This window comes from Phascolarctos cinereus, unplaced genomic scaffold (genome assembly GCF_003287225.1).
Source record: "Phascolarctos cinereus isolate Bilbo 61053 unplaced genomic scaffold, phaCin_HiC Scaffold_7;HRSCAF=346, whole genome shotgun sequence".
Taxonomy (NCBI): Eukaryota; Metazoa; Chordata; class Mammalia; order Diprotodontia; family Phascolarctidae; genus Phascolarctos; species Phascolarctos cinereus.
Genome location: NW_027556180.1, coordinates 182,057,302 through 182,078,661, shown reverse-complemented (window position 1 = coordinate 182,078,661; position 21,360 = coordinate 182,057,302). Strand labels below are relative to the sequence as shown.

The 21,360-nt window shown below is 37.1% G+C and overlaps 1 protein-coding gene across 1 annotated transcript in view; it reads right to left on the bottom strand.

The window, feature by feature from the left end:
* RFX8 (regulatory factor X8) overlaps positions 1-21,360 on the bottom strand; it is a 104,747-nt gene that overhangs the window by 39,905 nt on the left and 43,482 nt on the right. Inside the window, exons 5-7 of the mRNA XM_020987845.2 lie at positions 10,103-10,169; positions 2,761-2,871; positions 2,043-2,120 (exon numbers count right to left, since the gene is read on the bottom strand). Of these exons, the coding sequence (XP_020843504.1) occupies positions 2,043-2,120; positions 2,761-2,871; positions 10,103-10,169 (256 nt within the window). The remainder of the gene's footprint in view (positions 1-2,042; positions 2,121-2,760; positions 2,872-10,102; positions 10,170-21,360) is intronic.

Below are 21,360 nucleotides of genomic sequence, written 5' to 3'. Positions count from 1 at the left end.
CCGTTTGAAAAAATTAAAGGTAAAAAAAGGGTGCTATACCAAATTCCTTCTGTGACATAAATATAGTCTTGATACCTAAGCCAGGTAGAGCAAAAACAGAGAAAGAAAACTATAGACCAATTACCCTACTGAATGTTAATTAAAAATTATAAATAAAATACTAGCAAGGAGATTATAATAATAAATCACAAAGACTATCACTATGACCAGGTCGGATTTATACCAGGACTTCAGAGCCAGTTCAATATTAGGAAAACCACAAGCAATAATTTACCATATAAATCACAGAAACAATAAAAATCATATGATTATTTCAATAGATGCATTAAAAGCTTTTTGACAAAATACACCTATTCTTGTTTAAAAAAAAACTTGAAAGCATAGGAATAAATGGAGTTTTTCTTTTTTTTTTTAAATCTTTTTTTTTGGGGGGGGGGTGTTAGGCAATGGAGTTAAGTGACTTGCCCAGGGTCACACAGCTAGTAAGTGTTATGTGTCTGAGGCCGGATTTGAAATCAGGTCCTCCTGAATCCAGCGCCAGTGCTCTATCCACTGCACCACCTAGCTGCCCCCTGGAGTTTTTCTTAAAATGATAAGTAGCATCTATCTATAACCAAGAGTAAGCATTATCTTTAATGGGGATAAGATTAGAGTGAAGCAAGGATGACTGTTATCACTATCATTATTCAATATTGTACTAGAAATGCTAGTTACAACAATAAGACAAGAAAAAGAAATCAAAGGAATAAGCATAGACAATGAGGAAACAAAACTATCACTTTTTTGTAGATGATGTGATGGTTTACTCAGAGAACCCTAGAAAGTCATCTAAAAAACTAGTTAAAACTAATGAACAGCAAAGTTGCAGGATATGAAATAAATCTACACAAACCATCAGTATATCTGTATATTACCAACAAAACCCAGTAGGAAGAGATAGAAAGAAAAATTCTACTGAACGTAATTAGACTACTTGTATAAAATACTTGGGAATCTATTTGCCAAGTGACATGCGGGGTCTATATGAACACAATCACAAAACACTCTTTACACAAGACATCCAAATAATTAGAGAAATGTTCATTGCTGATAGATAAAACCAATATAATAATGCATAGGATTACAGTGGAAACCAATATGTATCTATATCTGTACATCAGTATTATAGGTGGGAGACATCTAGGTGGCATAATATATCCACTGGGCCTGGAATTAGGAGTTTAATTCTGACCTCAGATACTTACTAGTTGCATGACTCTGGGCAAGTCACTCAACCCCTATTTGTCTCAGTTCCTTATCTGTAAGGGCACACTGGAGAAGGAAATGATAATAGTGGCTAAAGAACTGTCCTTTCTTCTTCCTTTCCTTTGTCCCCATTCCTGTGATTTTTTGTTTGTTTTTTTTCTTTTGGGGGAGGTAATTGAGGTTAAGTGACTTGCCCAGGGTCACACGTAGCTGGTAAGTGTCTGAAGCTGAATTTGAACTCAGGTCCTCCTGACTCCAGGGCCAATTGTCTATTTACTGTGCCACCTAGCAGCTGCCCCTAATTCTGTGGGGTGTGTGTGTGTGTGTGTGTGTGTGTGTGTGTGTGTGTGTGTAGGGAACTTCCAGTGTGGAAACTCCCTTCAATACAGATTGGCCACTCTTTGGTAATTTATAGTCTCAGAGAGCTGTCTTGCTCTCTAATGAGAAGTTAAATTACTTTTTCATAGTCACATGGGTAGTATTTTCAGAGGCTGAACTGAAACTCAGGCTTTTCTGACTCCAAAGTTGGCTCTTTATCCACTAACCCATACTGCCTCTCTTAATTATCTCATACAATGTTTAAATTTTATACTAAATGGACACATATGAACTTATACCTATTAACTAGCTAAATGATATGGTTATTCATTAAATATCACCTCTGTGATTTATTAAAATAAAACCATTAATAAGTGTGGCCCATGTTGACAGGAGGAATGCCCATACCCATAAAACCACAGGTATTTCAAAGTACTGTGGCACCTTTAATAACTTCATTCTGGTATGTAAAATCCTACCCTGTCAAGCTCCTGATTCCTCACATTTTGTAAAATATCTTGACAGTAGTTGCAATATTCGTCAGCAAGAAATACAACCTAGGTCAGAGAAGAATAATTATTTCAGTTCTTGCCAGTTCATTCTCCAGAGTCCTCTTCTATACTTTGCCCCCACCACTGGAGTCTTTATACTAAGACCATTCAAGCTCGAGACAAACAACAAATAATACTTTACATGTGGATAGCTCCATTGAGTCTCATTTCCCATCTGAAAACACCCTATCTTTCCCACCTCTACTCCTCCCCTTTTTAATACCCACCAACTTTTGCTCTTCTTCAAGTCACTAACTCCTCATTCCTTTCCCTTCATTGCTCTCCTGTCCCAACTACTCTCCTTCATAAACGGAAATCTTTTTTCCTTTCCTTTCACATTGATGCAGCCCCAAACTGAGAGCTAATCAAAGTATCTCAAATCTAGGGACAGCCCTTAGGAAGCAGTGGAGACCAAGTGAAGTCCCCAGCCACCACGGCTCCCTCTGAAGAATACAGGGCTTCCTTTTTCAACCTGAAACATTCCCACAGGTTTCATCCCTGAGGGAGCCCTTCCCCAGATTCTCAGATTCAGGAAAGCAAAAGTGAAGCTTGCTCATCGCCATCTGAGGTATCATCAACAGAACTTTCCTGCCTGAAGGGGCACACAAAATGAAAATATGACTTCTTTCCAGAAGTTCAAACTTACCATTTTATAAGAGTATTTTTTTGCCAGTTCTTGCTCCCAAAAAGGAAATCTCCTGAATTCACACAAAGGAGATCCAACTGTATCTGTCTTTGTCTGTGAATTAACATCAAGCTAGAAAAAGTTTAGAAAATGTCTTAATTCCTTCATAAAATATTTATTATCCTGCAACAAACTATATTAATAGAAAGTAAACAAAAAACTTGTCAACAGATTTCATTGCTTTAATAGTCTGCCAGAAGGCCAGGACATATAGGACTGTTCCAAGGAAGAACTCAAATAACCTAAACCTCTTTCTCTATATTGCTGAGATCTGTAGTTACCTTGTAGTGCAAGGTTATAGATTTAATATCCTGTGAAAATAATTTGTGAATCTGAAGCCAGAAACTTGAGTGAAACTTGAGAAAATCACTGAAACTGTGCTGAAGATGGAAAGAGTTAGACTGTGTTGGAACATGCATACTATTTTGGGTATATAGAAATACGCATATTTTTCCAAATTCTTTTCTATCCTGTGTACATTTTGGCATTGTCAATCATCTATAAATCCCATAACTTAAATTTGCTTGTATAAATATTTGCAGATCAAACTGCTTTATGGAACAAATGCCATAAAAAATTACAAGTATTTCCAGGTTTCAGCTGATTATGCACTATATGAATACTTTCATTGATGGTTTCACTAAAAAACACCCTTACAAATATGAATAATTTAGTATGATGTGTACTTTCTCTTATGGGTATATCCATAATAGTTACTTGCTATGATAAAAGCCTCAAAAATTCTCCTCTCTCAAGGAGTTCCTCTTACATGTGTTAAGATCATGCACAATATCTAACAAACGCAATAACAAATAACACTTTTCAAAAATTATCTGATTAGTAACATCAACATTCCAACCCTATTCCTGTGCCTTTACACTGGCTGTTTCCCATGTCCAGAAGGTACTCCCTCTACACCTCTGCCTTTTAGAATAATAACAATAGTGATGATGATCATGATGACTGGTGATGATTGCTAACATTTATATAGCATTGCAAGGTTTATAAAACACTTTACAGATGTTATCTCACTTTATCCTCACAACAACCTCGGGTGGTAGGTGCTATTATTACCTCCATTTTACAAATAAGGAAACCAGGGCAGACAAATTAAGTAGCTTGTCCAGGGTCACACAGCTAGTGAGTGTCTGAGACTGGATTTGCACACAGATCTTCCTGACCTCAGGTCTAGTGCTTTATCCACCATGCCACCTACCTCAATTCAAAATCCATTTCAGATGACAATTCATATATTTGGCTTTTCCTGATGCTCTCAAATGCTAGCAATCTTACCACAATTATTTTGTATTTAGTTATATGTGTAAATATTATTTCCACAGACTGAATGTAAGTTCCTTGAGGCAAGGTATACTTCATTTTTGTCTTTGTATTCCCTTGTATCTAGCACAGTGACCAGAATATTATCAGTGTTTAATCAATGCTTGTTAATTCATATATGTCTGCCAAAGGCATTCATTACTAAAAGGAAAGCTGTCTTGCAAGAGATTAAAAAAAAAAGGGGGGATTCCCCATAGAAAGTAATATACTCCAAATTCTCCTGTTTGCATATGACATTGTGCTGACTACGTGAAGCCAAAGAGGGTTATGGGGTCTTCTCCATTATTGCTTGCTTAAGAGAAATTAATGATTACTTCACTGGTTTGTCCAAAAGGTGTTCTGAAAGCACAGATATGGCTGGTAGTGGGAATGGTGGAAGGATTATAGTAAAATGTTTTGTTGCTGAAACTCTAACTCCCCCAAATACATTCATCCATTTTCTCTACAACAACACTGCATCCAACCAAGTCCATTAATCATCTGCTGGTACATCTGTGGTTAACTAGGTCATTTCCCTTATAATAAAGTAGAAATCTGTAAAGCTCAAAGACGTATCAAGTTCATCCTAACAAGTCATATTCAAAAGAGGTCAATTGATAGAATGCAGTATCAGGAAATTTGAGAAACCAACAATGAAGAGAATGGAAAATCTACTAGTGCAGAAAAAAAGTGCATAAGTTCCTGAATTCAATTCCTACAGAGGCCTTAGACCACAGAAACTGTTTATAGGAAAATCTTCTCATTGTAAACCAGTAAAAGGAAATAATCTCGAGTTGTATGAAAGTTTATGAATTATCTTTCCTACACTATTTTTCTTAATCAGAAACCTGCAGTGAAATTTCAAAAGAATAAGTTGGTAACTAATTAATTGGTATCAATGGTATTTGTTTTCTAATTTAACTGGAAATTAATTTAATTAGAATTAATTATCATTCTGAAAAAGCAAAAAAAAGTTCAAAAGGCAATTATTTTCTAACGTGTTATTTGTCAGAGAAGGAATATTTAAAATGTTGATAATATTTTAATAACATCATAGTAATTTTTAAATTAAAATTTACGATAGAGAATGGCCTTAATTCAATTCAGTTTAACAAGCATTTATTAAGTGTCTATTATGTGCTAGGCACTGGGGTAGGCCCTGTGGATACAAGACAGAAAAAAGTCTCTGCCCTCAAGCAGGATACATTCTCTGAGGAGAAATAAATATTACTCCAAAATAAAGTTATTGGGACAGCTAGGTGACACAGTAGATAGAGCACCAGCCCTAAGGTCAGGAAGACCTGAGTTCGAATCCAGCCTTGAACCAAAACACTTGCCACTTACTAGCTGTGCGACCCTGGGCAAGTCACTTAACCCCAATTGCCTAAAAACAAAAACAAAAAAATAAAAAAATTAAGTTATGGAGGTTTCTCCTCCTCCCTTTAGTATTTAAGAGGAAGCATCATGATGCAATCAACTCAAAGGGGAACATATTTCCATATAAATTGTGTATATCAAAAATTCATTTGCTGGATTAAAAATCTGAGGAAACCCAGGCTAGAAGGGTCATTAAAAAAAAGTTAATCCTACAAAGAGGGAATCCCTGAAAATTCAAATGATCTAAAATAATTAAACATACAATGTATGGGTCTATAAGAAGAAAATTTATCAATCAAATTTATTTTCTACTCATGAGCTTTCTAGCAATGATAATTTCTGAGATGATGCTAACTTATTTCCAATTTACTTTGTAATTTAGATATTAGATCTTTTTCTTCAGTGAAACTAAGGCATTTTCTAAAGGGCTTCAAACTGGAAGAACTGAATCATATAGAACATGACATTCTTGCTAAATGAAACTAAAAGAGAGAAGAAAGTTGCAGTTAAAGGAAAGGATGGTTTCACAGGTACTCAGAGAGGCAAAGAAAGGATTGGGAAGAGTGGGGTTTATTGTACATGCAAAAGCAAAAGACCCCACTGAATTATGGGATCATGTTTTGCAAAACTAAAAATAGAGTTATTGCAAAAAGACCATCATGAAAATAATTACAGCATATGTACCAACATCAGTTGCTGGGGATAAAGTGGTAAAGAAATTCTATAAAGGACATGATAAGACTCTCCTAATTAAATTAACATAAAATCTCATACATGGTGACTTCATTGCAAAAGTGGAAAAAGATGAAGATGGGGAGAAATGTATGGGAAAGCATGGTTCAGGAAGAAATGAGAGAGGCCAAAGACACAAAAGTCTCAGACCTCTATATTGTGAACAATCTCTTTGAAAAAAATAATTAGTAGGTTCTAGACATTTGGAACATCAAAAAAAATTGAAATAAATTCTATTTTAACAGATGAAGACTTGTTATTGATATAGAAATTATACTTGATTTAACTGTCTGTAGTTATCCAACCATCAACTCATCAATGCTAAGATCAGAATTGTGAAAATTACTTTAAAAAATAAGAATGAGGGAAATACAGCATATAATTGGAACAAATTAAATCTGAAATATTTAAATAAGTAATGGAAATGAAAAAATGGGAAATGGACAATGGAAATGACATCAATACTGACTATACTAATTTTATCAAGAAGTTTAACCAATGCAAATTAACTGTGTCTATAACAAGGAGGCAGGAAGTATCTTGATCAAAAAATATCTAACTTACTTGCCAAAAAAGTATGGAGAATATAAAATACCATAATGATGATTATTTGTTGATACAAATAAGTATTTGATTTGATAGAATAAATTCTTCTATTCATGCTCTTTTACAAGAAGGTATCTCTGTCCAAACATCAAAATCAGTCAAGAGTCCTTCAAAGATTTATATATAGCAGGAATAACATTGTTCAGTGACCCTCTAGTCACAAACATCAGGTGGAACATAAGACAGGGTTAAATATGCATGCCAAAGGTGTTCATGCCTGTGATAGAGAAGATCCAATGCTAAATCCAGGATAAAGAGCTATTCTCTGTGGATAAGAGTCCTCTAGATGCTCTTGTCTGTAGATAACATTGTGCTGATTGTATCAAGCTCCAGAATATTACACAGTCTTCTGGAAGCAATCATTGAAAGGAATTTGACCGTGTCTATTCACACAGGAAAGACCAAATGGATGAAGTAGATGAAAAATGTTTGTCGTACAGATTGCAACATGCATATGGAATGTATGAATGGGTTTTTTTTTTTAATGTATTAGGTATTCATGTTCCAAACACTATGCTAAGCACTGGGAATACAAATGCAAAAGTGAGGGTCCCTGTCTTCAGAAGCTCACATTCTAATGGAGAAGGCAACCCACACTGGAGAATGGTGGCCCAAGAAGAGGGTTATGGATGTTAAGTGAAAAAATAATGCAGTCCATTACCATCCTTTCCAGAGGCAATGGTGGTAACTTGATCAGAGATCTCAATGAAAGAGGTAGAAAGTGTGGGGCAGGGGAACAAGGAAGGAAGCAGCAGAAGTGACAGAATGGCAAATGGTTGGGGTAAAGGGATTGCAGAGTCAAATAATTAAGCTCCTTCAAGGCACATTCTCTGGTGATATGGTTTAGAAGGTGAAAGTCAACACTGATTAATCATCTAGTCTTAAGTAGTTTTTAGAAAGGGTTGTTGTGTCATTTCAGTCATGTCTGATTCTTCATGACCCCACTTGGGATTTTCTTGGCAAAGATACTAGAGTGATTTGCCATTTCCTTCTCCAACAAAGGGTTTGTTTTTGGTTTTGGTTTTGGTTTTGGTTTGTTTTTTTAAGAGGGTGCTCCAACAGCAGTAGCAGGGACTGAAGGGTGGCAAATGGCCAAGGACCCATCTTTTCAAAACTAACATTCCACAGGTACTGCTATATGACACAGAGATATGGAACATAATTGCCCCTGAAGAATTAAAAATGAGTCTCCCAAAGAGAGCAAAGGAGAGGCATACAGTAGGTATAAATAGACTGAAGTATGTAATTAATGAAGAACACAAGAGTAAAAGATATCATTAGGGAATCATAAGATAGGGAGAGAAAATGGGTTGGTCACATGACAAGAATGAGAATTGATGGGAGTGCTCTTCTGGAATCCTTGCCATGTCAGAAGAAAGCAAGGAATGTCACCATCCTGTTGGATGGACCAGCTGAGGTGAATTTATGGGAGGACATGGACAAGAGTGACACAAGATGGGCAAGCTTGACTAGGGGAGAATCTATATCATTAGAAGGAACTTTAGAATTGAGAAGATCATTCATCTATTTTAGTATTTGAACATTTGAGAAGTCAAGGTGCTTCTATGCTAGACACTATTAAAACTACCATACTAGGCAACTAGGTGAAATAGTGGATAAAGTGGCTGACCTGGGTCTTACCCAAATCAGACACTTACCACTTGTGTGAGCCTGGGCAAGTCATTTGACATTTATTAGCTTCACTGTCCTCATTTATAAAATAACAGTTGTAGTACTTTGAAGATCAAATGAAATAATGTATATAAAGCACTTTGCCAACCTTAAAAAGCCACACAAATGTTAGTTACTATTGCTTTTCCCCAGTGGGAAACTTTGGCATTATGTCTCTTTTCTCTATCTCCTTTGGTCTCTCTTTACATCCTTAGTCACCAAATCTTACTGATTCTGTCCTAGAGGGTTCTTTCTTCTAAAGGGACTGGTCCTTTCTTCTCCATTCCCTGGACCTCCATTCTATTCTAGGCACTTTACCTTAAACTACTCTAGGAATCTCTTCCTTGGTCTTCCTGCCTCCTATTCCTCCTGTATCCAATCCCTCTTTCACATTGCTGTAGATGACACTCCTCAAAATGGCAATTTCACCACATTATTTATCTGCTGCAGATCCTACAATGCCCTCTTACTGTCAGTGAATCAAGTCCCACTCTCTCAGGCTCGCATTTAAAGACCTTCCATGTTGTGGCCTCTCTACCTACCCAGTCTTATCTCCATCACTAACAGTGTTTCACAAACTCATTTTCACCTCCAAAATTATGCTCATGCTTTTGGCCCCTTCTCACTTCTCAACATAGACTGTCCTGCCAATGCAAATTCTACCCATCCTTCTTCCAGATTGAGGTCTTCTTCCTCTATTTAATATTCTCCAATTGTTCCAGGTCATTGTAATATTTTCTTCTTTAGCGTTCTTATTGTACTTAGAATGTGTATTATATGGTCTCCATATTATCTTATTTTATCTTCTAAGAATTTAATGAATATCTTATCTAAGAGACAGCCTGGTGCTGTAGGAAAAAAAACATTGGATTTGGAATCTGAGGACCTAGGTTCAAATCCCCACTCTGCTACTAGCTAGTTGTGTGACTTTGGTCAAGACAAGTCACCTCTCTGGGCCCCAGATTTCTCATATGTAAAAGGAAGGAATTTGAAAAAGATGATCCCTTGTGACTCTAAATCTATGACTCTAGGAGCCATACAGTCAGGGACTCTCATCTTTTCTACTCTAATTTTATGCCCAACAGAGTCTAGGGCAGTACTAGTCCTATGTTTAGAACCTATTCATTAAACACTTTTTATTCAAGAATATTCATCAATGAAACATAATCAAAATACTGTACTCTCTTGGGAACCCTGAACAAAAATTCAACTTGTATTGACATAGACTGAGACATAAATAGTTAAGTTTCCTCATGTGTAAAATGAAGTGGTTGGATGAGGTGACCTGCAGAGTCTCTTCTAGCTCTGAATCTATGATCCTATGAGGTATGACTATTAACTCAAACTTTATAGCAACCATTGATGGGGAGGAAGAAGACTCAAGGCATTTTCTTATAAACCTATCATTGATAATACATTCCCTTTGTCATTTCTGTTAGCTTTAAAGAAACACTACAGGTAAGCTATTAATGAGAACACCAGTGCAATCATAACCTATAAATGTTTCCAAGACATCCAAAACAGTTTCATTTAATTATATAATCATTGATTTTTTTCCCCCAGATTTATATTAGTAAGTCTATTTTTTTCCAACACTCACTGTTCCTTTTCTTTGGATGAGGCTGTCATAATTAGTTGATTTTTCCAATCCAGGCACATCCCCACTGCTGCAGAACAGATAACAGAAACATTACTTTTCAACCAGACACTTGTCTCTTTCTTAGCATAAGAATGATCTTTCCTTCATGGCTGGGTTGTCTGAATGGAATACAACACTTATTTAAAAATACTCCCCTGAGTCATTTATTCATAACTGGTAGGTAACACCTGCACAGTTTAAAAATGCATTTCTGTAACTGAATATCAATTTCCTTGTCTTTTTAGACCTCTTAAAAGGAAGGTTATGGTGTCATCTGTACAATAAACTCCTAGTGGTGTGGGTTATGGAAACACTAGCTTTTTTTCCCCCTGACTTCTGAATATTAAAATACCGTTTCAGAAAAAGCATTAGCATACCAGTGGCCGTTTTGATTGACTGAGATAAAACCCTCCATAAAGTAAGAAATCTGATAATAAAAGATCAGGAGGCACATTTTATTGTACCCTCTATTTTTATGCTTCATAACATTCACTGATTCATTCACCAATCATTTGCTAAGTGGCTACTGTGTAAAAGGCACTGGGATGAGGCACTGGGGGAAAGACAGGGACACAGGCATTGTATTCATATAAGACCGGCATATTACCTTCCCTGAGCGGATTTACACATAATGTATGACCACCCTTTACTAACGGGTTCTATAGCATTTGAAAAACTCACACTTTGTGCCAGTGGATAAAGACAGAACTTCTGAGGTCCTGTCTTCTATATTTTGTCCTGAAGCTGACCTGAGCCTAGCCTGAAATTTGGGAAAGACGCCTCAGCTCCATTCCAGCAAGTTATATAGCTGTTGGCTCTACTTCTTTTTTTATGCATCTCTGAAGTAGAAGAAAAAGTAAAGTAGTAGGGTTTTGGAGCTGTTGCTATACTCCAGGAGGTGAAGATAAACCTGGGACCTGGAGCAGGGAAGGCATGGAAATAGCTGCTTTATTCTTACATGGGAGAATTTCTGCAATCACTTCTTATGCCAATGAAATCACAGATCTGAACCAAAAAAATTCTACTTATTGTGCACAGAAAGCTAACCTCTGAAGGTTCACAATAGCCCTTTTTCTGATCCTGATGCTATCTAATTGGGCAGAACAATTGATACCAACTTGACAGTGCTTCCATGTAATAATAAATATTACATGTAATTTCATAAAACCGTTTGGATAGATTAAGCATTCCAGAAATGCTAACTCACTATAAAATCAAGTTTTACATGTTTCATCATCAAATTCTCCTTTCAGTATTTTTTACCTGCTAGTCATATTATTTGGGACTTTGCCATGGAAAGGGGTGTGATGGAAAGTGAGAACAGTGAGGAGTAGAGGAGACAACAGTAACATCAAGGTTTTGTTGGTAGAAAAAAATGTGTACAGCTAGGATGAGGAGGACTGTAACACAGAGGGAGACCAGAAAGTCAAGAAATTTCAAATGATTTAGGAAATATATTTGTCATCTTCAAATGACATCTTGACAGGGTGGGATAATAATTTAGTTTCTCCAGGTGGTATTTATAAACTGCCCATTGCCACTAAATCTGGGACATTGTATAAATAAAGACAGAATAAATCAAAATGGGCATAATGCCTAGAACACATCAAGAAGGCAAAAGAGTGCCAAGGAAAAGAAAGTTCTGAAAATGAAAGGCTGGTGAAAAGTGGAACCTAATCCTAAAACTATTTATAAACTTCTAAAGAGGGTACTTAAAAATCTCACTGCCTCCAGGAAGCCTTCCCAATAATAATTTAATAATTGTCACCACAATTCAACTTTATACAAACATGCACTTCCCTTACTACCCTGTTTACTAAATTCTCGTACTCCTTTGCTGAACCACAATATAAATATTTATATATATAGTGACCATACTTTCCAAACACCAAATCAGGACACATGATCTAAGAAAAGATAATCCTTTCGCAACCCTTATTAAAAACACACTTTCTTTCCTTGCAATTGGGACTGTTCTGAATCTTCTGGGACACATATAAATCCCATCAGCAAGCTTTATTAAGCACCTATTCTGTGCCAGGCATTGTGCTACATAATTGATGGACAAATAGATAGATAGATAGATAGATAGATAGATAGATAGATAGATAGATAGATAATTTATCTATATATTACTTGAGGCAGCAGAGATAGAATGGTGGGCCTGGAGTAGAAAGACCTAAGTTCAAATTCAACCTCAGACACTTATTATCTGGGTGACCCAAGGCAAGTCATTCATCCTCTGTTTGCCTCAGTTTCCTCATTTGTAAAATGAGTTGGAAAAGGAAGTGGCAAACCACTCTGGTATGTCTGCCAAGAAAACCCCAAATGGGGTTATAAAGAGTCAGACATGACTGAACAACAACAAAAATTTTGTGTTTTCTAATCTCTTCTATTCCATGTGTGGTTACACATTCTTTTCCTATCCGTAGCCATGATGGATAAAACCTTCCATTCTCCTCAAATACATACATATATACATACATATGCATATATATATATATATATATATACACACACACACACACACACACACACACACATATATGTATGTGGCACATATAAGAGAAGAAAAAGAATAAGCAAATACCTATTAAGCACCTACTATATGCCAGGCAATGTACTAAGTGCTTCATAATGCCCATTACTTTTTTCCTTTTCCTGCCCTTTTCTTTATAATGTGCTAGCTATTATGTTAAGTGTGAAGAATACAAATACAAAAATGAAATGGTCCCTACTCTCAGTGACATTCCCTTCTACTAGGACATGACATGTTCATGGACAAGCAAATTCAAGATATTACAAAATAAACACAAAATGATCATGTGACTATGTCAACATGATGCTAGACCACTCATCGTTGGTTCTGAGGCCTATATGTCTTTGATACATCTATCCAAGTCAGCATAGTCTGTCTTCCAGTGTATGCTGGAATGCACTCCCTCCTTACCTCTATCTCATAGAATCCCTCCCTTCAAGACTCAGCTCAAGCATTACCTTCTACATGAAGCCTTTCTTGATCTACCCAGATGCTTATGACTTGCTTCCCACACTACCCTGTATTCGTTTTGTATGTATTTTGTATAACCTTATGTGACAGGGTTTTGTGGGTAGGTCACACTCACATGTAGCCTACACGGAGTTACTTGAATCATAATTACCACATTGATTCTCACCATCCTTCCTATAAGGTAATCTCAGGGTTTGTTTGGATATTTATTAATTACCAAAATTGCAACCTCTCTCATTAATTAATCAATTAGCTCATTTCTGCCCCACTTTCTTTAAAATTAAATATTTAATAAACTAGAGAAACCTCTTTTCCCATAGGCAGCTGCTCATCTCTTTCTTTATATCAAAACCTATAATCGCCTAGACTTAAATAAAGATCAAAGCTACTGTATATACAATTTATGAACTTTGTAATAAATAATAACACAGAAACATAAGCAATTGTTTACAATACTGTAATTACAATTGTTTCAACTTTAAGAAAGATCACAACCAGAGTCACCTCTCTCTAATGACTCCTGCTCACTTCTGGAACAGCTCCAATTTTCACTTCACTCAGGATACCAATTAAAGAGTCTTCTCAAGAATTATCTTCATCTTCTTTGAAATTTAATTATTGTCAGTTGTCTACATAAAATATCTCTTCAACCTCTTTTTCTCAGTCTTCTCATAGATTCTCTTCAGCCATCATTCTTAAAAGTATTTCCAGAATGACAGTTAAACTGCCCGTAGCTTAATATTCTATTGTTTTTCCTAAAGGAACAATAGTATTGTCTATTATATCTGAGGGGAAGGCCTTTGAAGCTGGTGTTCTATTTATATGTGTACACGTTATCTCCACTGATAGAATGTTCCTTGAAGACAGGGACTGTTTCATTTTTGTCTTTGTATCCCCTACACATGGTAGGTGCTTAACAAATCTCATTGATTTTCTGATTCTACTTAAACTAGAGGCTAAGACCTGCAACTGATTAACTTGCTACCTCTAGAACCTAACACAACATACTCAGGCACTCACTGGGCCATTCTAACAACATCAGGAGCTGAGTTTCCATCAATGTCCAGAAATGGAGATACTAATGATAAAGACTCTGTCATTGTCTAGTTTAGGTTAAAAGCAAAGACAAAAGACTCTTACTCCTTTTCCTCCCCCAATAGGCCCCTGTTCAACACCAGCAGCTTTGGAGGTGTGCGGACATTCAACTACTTGGACCTCGACCCTATGCCACTGGTTCAATCCATTCCCTTCCATCCAGCCATGCATCAATTAATTCATTAGATATTTAATTATAATATGCAAATCACCATACTAGACACTGAGAGAGATATAAAAGTTAAAAAGAAATGGGTTTTTTGCAGGTTTTTCTTAACCCACAAAGTTTACAATTAACTAAAAGAATGTATTGTTGTCTCTTTTCCCTTTGTAGGCAGTTCAATTCATAAATTAAAAGCCTGCTATATATAAAACACTGACATAGATGCTTAAGATAAGTAACAGCTATCACTGCTGAATTATTTGCTAGTTTCCTCTAAATTGGGGGAAAACTATAATATTCAATTAAATTTGGGATTTCATCCATCAAAATGCCCATGTAGGATGAATAGAAAACTATTTCATAGTTGCTAGGATAGAAGATAGAGAATTAAATGCATAGCCTTACCTAAACTTGTAAAAGCAAAAACTTAACTGCCTCCTTACACAGAGGAAAAACCTTCAGCTGTCCTGTACATCCATTACAATGCTAAGGTTCTAAAGTAAATGGCAAGTAATGGGTCAAAAGGTAGTTTTGCTGAGAACTGCTAAGTACTTTAAAATAAATTTATGTCATCTAAAGGGCTGCTGAAAGGGAAGCAATGTGGCACAATGGAAGGAATTATCCAGACATCTGCTGCAGCTCTCTCTCTTTCTCAGTCAAATGCAGAACAGCTAATAACTTCTTAACTTGCCACCAGTGACAAGTTCATTCTTCAAAAGACGGAGGTACAAATAAGGGAAAATTCTGTTCTGGATCTGAATCTCACTAACTGGGATAGAAATTATAGTATTCCAGAAGGAAGAGTCATTTCTATCTTATAATTTACGATACAGGAGAGAAATTTTGAACATAATCTTACTGATACCTCTCTCTCTCTGTCTCTGTCTGTCTGTCTCTCTCTCTCTCTCTCTCTATCTCTGTCTCTGTCTCTGTCTCCCTCTCTCTCTCTCTTCCTCCCTTGCCCCTTCAAAAGGGAATCCTTAAATATAGATACAGAAGCAGGACACACAACATGGCCCCCTGTGTAGTGCTGTTCACATTGATAGCTCTAGTCATGCAGCTAGCTTAATATAAGTCAGCAGCTAGCTTAATAAAAGGATTTGTTCTGTGAAGTTTGGATTCAGTCAAAGGGCCACACTTGAGGACCTAGAGGGCCACATGTGGCCTCGAGGCCTCAGGTTCCCCACTCCTGAGCTAGCTGAATGCAACAATTTCCCCAAAAGGGACATTTTGCCATTTAGATTCTCCCACCAGGGGTTTACATAAGAGAAAGAAGGTTGTTTTGGGGGGAAATGGCTATATTTATTTACTTTTGCAGAAGGAGGGAGATGGGGGATAAGGGGCACAGCCAAAGAGTTCCTGTAGCCTGGAATAGGATGTGGATTTCAAAGGGTTCTGAGGAAATATAAGTAGGATCCCAAGGAATAAAATGCTTCAGAAGTTTAGCCTAGGAGAGATGGAAATGCACAAGAATGCAGTTCTAAAAAACACAAAGGGAAACATTTCCAGTAAGGAAGAAAAATAGGATTTGTCTAAAAAACTGATATGTATGCACAAGAAATTCACCAACTTAGAATTTAAAAAGAAATATATGGAATATGGAGGGAAGGGCAGATTTTAATAGACAATTAATTTAAATGTGGCACAGTCCCGTTATAAATAACGTTAGCTATTGAGGGGATTTGTTTTGCTTGACTGTGTATGTGTGCTATGAGAAATTTGTTTTGGGGTTTTTTTTTAATGGAGTGGGGGTGGTATTGAGAAAATAGATTTCTGTTAATTTTTAAAAATAGAGGGGGCAGTGCTAAAGATGTGAAATGCTGCGTGCATTTTCATATGAGGTCACTATTAGGTCTTTAATTGTCAAAAAAAATTAGCTTTATTTAACTGTTTTACTTCATTATAAGAGATCTTTCAAAAAATGGGAATAATCTGAAAATATTTGTCATTTGAAAATAAAACACAACAATAAAACTGCATGTGACAAAAACATAATGTCAAGAATGCTAAAGCTCAGAATAAGCTGAGGCCAGTGAGAGAAGCTAAAGACAAACAAAAAGGGATTTTAAAAAGCTATACTGGGGGAAAAGGGAAAATCAAAGATGGGGTAGATGATAGGCTGATAACAATAGAAAAAGGATGAAGCTGCTCAAGTCTTATCTTACTTCTCATTTCTCCACAAACCGGGTGGCTTTTACACTGGAAATGACAAAAATGACTAACTGGAAGTTGATACTCAAAGATAAATAGAGGGATAGTAAGAAGGCACCTAGCTATACTCCAGCAGTGGTGTTGAACTCAAATAGAAACAGGGACCATGAATCCACATAAGGATTCCTTCAGGCCATATGTTGATTTAGTTTTAAAATGTGAAATTATCCATGTTTTAATAGATTTTTATTTATTTTGTTAAATATTTCTCAATTAAATGTAATCTGGTCCCAGCCTTACTTGGGCCTGTAGCCAGCCCCCAGCTCCCAGCTCTAGTTTGACACCTATGAACCACATCCTTGGGATCTAAAAAATACCTAGCAGATGCGATTGCTGAGGAGCTGTCTCTTGGAAAACAAGTGAGGTACCACAAGATTAGAGAAGGACGGCTGATGCAAAGACAAAAACAAAACAGTTTCTGCCCTCAAGAACCTTTTGTTGTTGTTCAGTCACATCTGACTCTTCATGACTCTTCATTTAAGGGCTGTCTCAGCAAAGATGTTGGAGTAATCCAGCGCATTTTATGGATGAGGAAACCTAGTGAAGTGACTTGCCCAGGGTCACACAGCTGTTAAGTATCTGAGGCCAGATTTGAACTCATGAACATGAATCTTCCTGATTGCAAGCCCATTACTGCTCTATCCACTGTGACACCTAGCTGCCCTCACTTTTTATGGCAGCAAAGTATTAGAAATGAAATGAGTGGCCACTGATTGGGGGATGGCTGAATGAATTTTGTTTGGATGGATTCTGTGTAACGGAATAGCATTACATTGTAAAAAACAAATAATAGTAACAACAACCAAAAGAAAGGGTAAAGAATTTGGAGATACTTGGAAAGAATTATGTGAAATGATGTGAAGCAAAATAAGCAGAACCAAGACTATAATTTATGAGCTGATGACAATAACTGAAAAGAAAACAACCCTGAAAGACTTTAAAACTCTGATCAATGCAATGACAAGTCTTGACACCAAAGGCCTGATGATGAAATATACTTGCCTCCTCTCAGCAGAGAGTTGGTAGACTACAGGTGGAAAATGAGATTTACATCATCAGACATGACCAATGTGATGGCTTTGTTTTGCTTAACTATGCCTCCTTGTCTTAAGGGAGTAGTCTATTTTGGGCAGTGGTTATTAGGAAGTGATAGTAATGTTTAAAAAAAATAATCATTTTTTAAAATAAAGGACATGGGGCAACTAGGTGGTGCAGCGGATAGAGCACCAGCCCTGGAGTCAAGAAGACCTGAGTTCAAATCTGGCTCAGACATTTACTAGCTGTGTGACCCTGGGCAAGTCACTTAACCCCAATTGCCTAAAATAAATAAATGAATAAAATAAAAGACATCTTGAAAACCTTAAAGAGCTATATAAATACGACTATCGATGTAAATAGAATCATAGCTCTAGAGCTAGGAGGTACCTCATAGGTCATCTACTCCTACCTCCTCATTTTATTTTTGTTTAGAGATGAGGAAACTGAGGCCCAGTTGACTTGCCTAGGGTCACAACTAATGTAAGTAGCAGAGCCAGGATTAACTTCAGGTCAGGTTACACCAAGTTCAGGGCTCCAAACTGAGCATTCTTTCTATCATACCAGTTTGTGTTCCCTTGTGAGAGGTGTGTTTCTAAAATCCCCAGACTTCTTAATGTTAATGGCAAAGTTAGACTTAAAACTACAAATCCTGTGAATAGATAATATCTGCAGGATAACACAGCTTGCATCAGAATGAGAAGCTGGTCAATGTTGCAAACCCTTGCAAATTCTTGGCTTAGCTGGCAAAACTAGATGCAGCAGAAATACTCCAGGGGTTGGCTGCATTTGCATTTTGCCTAAGAGATTGGATTGAGGCAGAAGGCGTGGGGATTGGTGCATACATGTTCTGCTGGTACAGGAAATGTGGCACTGACAGAGGCCTCCCACTACGTCTGACCACCCAAGAGAAGATGTGAGCAAGGGTGAGTTCAACATAGGATTTGGGAGAGAAAACAGCAGGATCTGCTGGCAGATAGAAGTAATCAGAAGGCCAGATAGGAAAGCCTCTGGCATGTGTTGAAGGGGTGGTGTTTGCTCACTCCCAGATTATTTTTATTATTAATAGAAGCTCTTAAGTATAGGCCATTTTTAAAAATAAATCATTGATCTTTTGTTTTCACCTTGCCGAAATTTCCCCCTGCATTCTTCACCCTCTTCTTTTTCCAGAGTCATCTTATATAACAAAGAATATTTTTGTGTCTGCGAGGCAATCGGGGTTAAGTGATGTGCCCAGGGTTATACAACTAGTAAGTGTCATGTGTCTAAGGCCAGATTCAAAGTCAGGTCCTCCTGACTTCAAGGCTGGAGCTCTATCCACCGTGCCACCTAACTGCCCCCAAACAAAGACTATTTTTAAAGAATCAAAGAAAAAGAAAATAGGGGGAAAAAACCAGTTAAACCAGTCAATACATCCAAAAAATTTGAAAATATATGCAAATGTTCCACATTTTTGGACCTCTGACCTCTGCAAAGGGGTGCAAAGAGGAATATCTTCTTATTTCCCTTCTTTGGGGCCATGCTTTTACTATATAATTTTGCAAAATTCACTTCTGATTATTTAGCAGTGTTTGCTCTTTCAATTTACATTGTTGTAGTCACTGTGTATGTTGTTTCTTGGCTCTGCCCACTTCATTCTGCATCAGTTCACATGAGTCTTTCCATACTTCTTTGTATTCATCATATTCATTGTTTCTCACATTACATTAATACTCCATTTCTTTAGCCCAATTGAAGGGCATCTACTTTGTTTCTAGTTCTTTGCTACCACAAAAAGTATTGCTACAAATATTTTGGTCTCTATGGGGGCTTCCTTTTTATTAATGATATCCTTGGAATATACAACTAGTAGTGGAATCTCTGGTCAAAGGGTATGGACATTTTAGTTACTATATTTGCATAACTGCAAACTGCTTTCCAAAATGGTTGCATTAATTCACAACAATACACTTGTGTGGTATATAACACTTCATAGTTTACAAAATGTACTCCCCACAACAACCCACTAAGATAGCAGTATGAACATCTTATGTGATTTTTGTATCTCCCCCAGCACCTAGCACACTGCTCTGGATAATTGGAGTTTAGCCAGCATTTGAATTAAATAAAATTGATCCTGGAGAGAGCTCTCCACTGCTGTTCTGCAGATATTTGCTCTGGGTCCTGTCCTGCTCAACCTTTTTATCAAAGACATGAATGGTATACTTGTCAAATGTTATGTGACATGAAGCTAAGAAAGAAAGCTAATGACACATTTAATTATAGAATCAGAATTCAAAAGGCTAGGATGACAAACCAATCCTACAAGATGAAGTCTGCTGCTGTTTTTAACCTGGACCTGTAACTTAATCAATTTAGGGAGCTCCTGGTGAAGACTTTCCTTTATCAATGCATATCTACACCTGAGTAACCCTGGACAAATCACCTAACTTGTGCCTCAAACAACTCTCTGTGATTTAAAGAAGTCTAGTTGGTATAAACGTAAAGTCCTCCAAATGGATCAAAAAAATCAGCTGCCCAAGTATAGATTGGGGAAGCTATGGCTAGTGAAGTTCAGATGAAGAAGGGTTTTTAGGGAGCTGCAATCTCAGTATGAGTTAATGGTAAGACACAGCAGTCAAGAGAGCTAGTGTGGCCTTGGGATACCCCATTGTTAGAAGCATAATACCTTAAACAATGAAGGTAACATCAATCCTATAAATCTAGTGCCCCATACTGAGGTCTGGACATCCCATTTTAGGAAGGATATTTATAAGCTGGAGGGTATCCAAAGAAAGTTGACCAGGATAGTAAGGGGACTAGAAACCATTTTGTGCAAGGATCAGATGAAGTAATTGGGTATATTTACTGTGGAAAATCAATTAATCGATCAGCCTAAATATATTAAGTACATACTACAGGTCAGTCACTATGCTAAATCCTAGAGGAACAAAGACCAGAGTGAAACTGACCTTGACTTCAAGAAGCTTATAAGAAGCCTTCTAATGGGAGAGTCAGCATGTGCATATTTGTGTGTGTGTGTGTGTGTGTGTGTACATATACACATGTATGTGTGTGCATGCATGTGGGCGGGGGTTGGATATGCAGCATATACAAAATGAGGATAGGATAGTTTTGTGTGAAAGTGCACTAGCAGCTGGGGTGGGGGGTGGTTCAGGAAAGCCTTCATACAGAAAGCGGGACCTGACCTGAATCTTGGAGAAAACTGGGTATTCCAAGAGGCAGAGATGAGAGAGGAAGACCTTCCAGGTCTAGAGAACAGCTAGGGCAAAGACACAGAGATGGGAGATGGAGAATACTTAAGGAGACGTGATATCTGTCTTCAGGTATTTGAAGGTCTGTCATGTGGAAGAGGTATTAGATTTGTTTTTCTTGGTCCCAGAGGCTAGAACTAGGAGCTGCAGTTGTCAGGAGTTGTAGACCAGTGGATTTCAATTTGATAGAAGGAAAAACTTCCTAACAAACAGTTGTTCAAAAGGGGAATGGGCTGCCTCAGGAGATAGTTTTTGCCTTGCATTGTAATCCCAGCACTTAGCACAGTGCTGGGCATATAGTAAGCTATTAATAAATGTTTGTTGATTAACTGATTGAGGTGGGGTGCTACACATGACTATAGGGCTTCCATTGGAAGCTTGATTACTGGTTACACAGGATTTTACAGAAGGGATTTCTGCTTCTAGTACTGATTGCACTCGATGCCCTCTG